The sequence below is a fragment of the Austrofundulus limnaeus genome, unplaced genomic scaffold (assembly GCF_001266775.1).
Source record: "Austrofundulus limnaeus strain Quisiro unplaced genomic scaffold, Austrofundulus_limnaeus-1.0 Scaffold287, whole genome shotgun sequence".
NCBI lineage: Eukaryota > Metazoa > Chordata > Actinopteri > Cyprinodontiformes > Rivulidae > Austrofundulus > Austrofundulus limnaeus.
In genome coordinates, this window is record NW_013952689.1 from 475664 (window position 1) to 479180 (window position 3517).

General features: G+C 35.9%; 1 protein-coding gene across 1 annotated transcript in view; it reads left to right on the plus strand.

The window, feature by feature from the left end:
• syne1b (spectrin repeat containing, nuclear envelope 1b) overlaps positions 1-3517 on the plus strand; it is a gene marked incomplete in the record, with an annotated part of 311340 nt that overhangs the window by 231703 nt on the left and 76120 nt on the right. Inside the window, 3 exon segments of the mRNA XM_014021303.1 lie at positions 530-631; positions 705-824; positions 2027-2227. Coding sequence (XP_013876757.1) covers positions 530-631; positions 705-824; positions 2027-2227 — 423 coding nt within the window.

The following is a 3517-nucleotide window of genomic DNA, read 5'->3' on the forward strand; positions in this document are numbered from 1 at the left end:
TTACAAATGTGTTCATTTCTACAAGCTGTCAAATATTTTTATCATTTTATTTTTCACATTTACAAAATACACAAAATTATAGTTATTAATTGAAATTAAATAAAAATGTTTTATGTTTAAATATGTGTTTTCTGCTGTAAAAAAAATCCATCTATTATGTTCTTGTTCCTAATCAGGGTCAGGGTGGGAGCTGGAGCCTTTCTCAGATCTCAGACCATCACAGACAGAAACACAACTACCCACACTCCAGTCACACTCAAGAGCTCTAAAAGGTTTTCAAACTGGGAACTCTGGAATCTGAAAGTTTACTTTTACAGCAGTAGCTGAGAGTCATCTTCAGCACATCCTCCTCATGGATCTCAGTGTTACATGAAATCAGGAATACTGTTATTTTCAAGCTTTGACCAAAACAGCTCCAACTCTCTTAACACAAGATTATCTTAGTTTAAAACTTTAACCTCTAATCCAGCAGGTGATGTGATTCTTCAAGGATTGCCAGGTTTTAATTATTATCTTCTGTCTATCTCAGGCTGAATTACAGCTTCTACAAACTGCTTTAATTGAGACCAAATGCCAGATTATTCAAGCCTTAGCTGGAGCCATGGATAAGCCAGTGTTAAAACAACTTGAGGTAAAGCAAACACCTTCCTAACCCTCACAATAACATCACAGCATCACTGACTTGTGTCACTCTCTTCTGTCAGGTCCTTTCCAGAGCTGAGGAGAGCCTGAAAGACTTCGAACAAAGAATCACAGAGCTGAAAATCAGAGGAGCAGCTGTGCAGGCAGATCAGATATCAACAAGCAAAATGCTGAAACTTCAGGTAATGTCCATCATACGTGGCTGTCATATGGTGTGATCAAGAAGCTACCGGAAGGACAACTTTTCATCCTGCTTCACAATTTTGTTTTTATTTGTCTTATTGATGATTATGATTTAATGAGTAGCACTGTTACACTGCAAAAAGGTCCACCTAACCAAGTTTTAAAACTTTATATTCAGCCAAAAAGTCTTTTTGATCTTGTTTTGAGACTGATTTACTAAACAAGAACTGACTGCGTAAGAATAATAATCTTGTTTCCAGAATGTGTAAGATTATTTGTCTTGTTAGTCTGAAAATTTGACTCAAATTAAGTCAAAAATTTCTACCAGTGGAGTAAGAAAATTTTACTTGATAAGATTCTTGAAATGAGGAAAAAATTGAGTCAAATCAAGTATTTCAAGAATCTTACCAAGTAAATTTTTTACTCCACTGGCAGAAATTTTTGACTTAATTTGAGTCAAATTTTCAGACTAATAAGACAAATGATCTTACACATTCTGAAAACAAGATGATTATTCTTACACAATCAGTTCTTGTTTAGTAAATCAATCTCAAAACAAGATCAAAACGACTTTTTGGCTGATATAAGATTTTAAAGTGCTACTCGTTAAATCATAATCATCAATAAGACAAATAAAAACAAAATTGTGAAGCAGGATGAAAACTTGTCCTTGTCCTTGGAGTGCAGATTTGTCTCACCTATTTCAATTCAATTCAAATCAAATTCAAAAATACTTTATTGATCACAGAGGGAAATTAGGTAATTCCTGAATTCCAGAAATCAGGTATTTCCTGTAATAAATAAAATCATTTAAAATCAATCAATTAATCAATCAATCAATTTTATTTTACAGTATATAGCACTTTACAACAGTAACTACTAAACCAAAGTGCTTTCCATTAGTTCAGTAATAAAAAAATGTAAAAACCAACATCATTGGTGGAAAAATAACAACAGTGTGCTACAGTATGCTAAAAGCTATTCTAAATAAATATGTCTTTAGCTTAGCTGTTGTATTGATCACACAACTCAAAGGGTATTTAAAATCTGCAGTTTGTATTTATTTAGATTATTTGTCTGACAATGTTTATTTGCTGATCCGATACATTTAGGTACAACAAAAAGGAATAAACTGCAGAAATCTTTAATGGGACAAACACTTTTTCACATCACTGTAATTGTTTTCTGTACGTCTTCCCAGGATTCCTATGAGGAGTTAATAATGATGGTGGGTTCTAGACGCAGCGCGCTAAACCAGAGCATGGCTTTGAAGGAGCAGTACCAACAAGCTCTGCAGGACCTGATGGACCTGATCGACACAGCTAAAGACAAAATGTCTACCAATCAGAGAATTGTTGTCAGCTCTATGGAGGAAGTTCAGAACTATCTCGACAAACATAAGGTACGGTCGGCCCAGAAGTTGCTGAAAAAGTAAAAATTTATCATCAAGATTAAACTCTGAGGAATATATACCTGCTCATCATCAGCAGCTGCCAAAGGCAATAAAGGCAGTTAATGTTCTTGCTCGTGTGTGTGTGTGTGGGGTGGGGGGTGGGGTTCCTGGGGTATTTTTTTTACAAAAAAAGCAGCCAGGTGGGGACCGAAGTGAATCGTGGGGACCTGAGTCCAAATGCACAGGTGTGGGGTTAGATTTAGGACCAAGGTTTAGGTTAGTTTTAGGGTCAGGTAAGTTTCTGTGAGGTTAATTTTAGAGAATATGGTCAGGGTTAGGATATAAAGTTTAAAAAACATGAATGGAAGTCAATGGAAGGTCCCCACGGGGTCGAGAAACAAACGTGTGTGTGTGTGTGTGTGTGTTTGGTTGTACTGTTAAGTCTCAGAAAGTAACCGTCACATCTACAACTGATTAATTTTGAGTCAACCACATGCAAGATGGCTGACACAGCTAAGCAACCTTAGTAAACAAATAAAACTCAGCCGTTTACACAAATATTTAGCTAAAATTTGTTGTGGTAGTAGCTGAAAGTCAACCGCGACACATATCGAAGGTTCTCACAGTTTCACATGAGATTGCGCAAAATGTCTTTTATAAATCTAACTCTTCTCAGCATGAAACATATTTTATATAAAACATCTCATGAAGGGCGACAGGTGTTATGCCTTCAGAAGAATGCATGAATTCTAATTGCAGCAGATTCTGGTTTACTCTTTCTTCTCGTCCTTCTTGAACTTAGTGCAGTTTTGAAACCATTTCCCACACTTATCCTTCTCCACAGACTTTGATCCACTGGTATCACACACACCCCTCACTTGGTTTCAGTCATATCTTTCTGGCCGCACTCAGTTCATCCAACTTAAATCATCCAGATCCCACTCCTCCCCCGTGACTGCAGGTGTGCACCAGGGCTCTGTCCTGGGGCCCCTTCTTTTCATCATCTATCATAGCTGTAAAGTAACTAAGTTCAAAAACTTTGTTACTGTACTTAAGTAGAATTTTTGGGTATCTGTACTTTACTTGAGTAATTATTTTTCCAGCCTATTTTTTACTTCTATTTCGTACATTTTCACACAATAATGTGTACTTTCTACTTAAATTTTTTTTTTAAAAGACCAGAAGTAGAAAGTCATTACTTTTATTTCACTTTTGGTTGAATGAGAAGTATAAATATATAAAACTCTGATACTGTATTAGTTTGTACACAAACAAATCATGTCACACTCCAGCAGGACA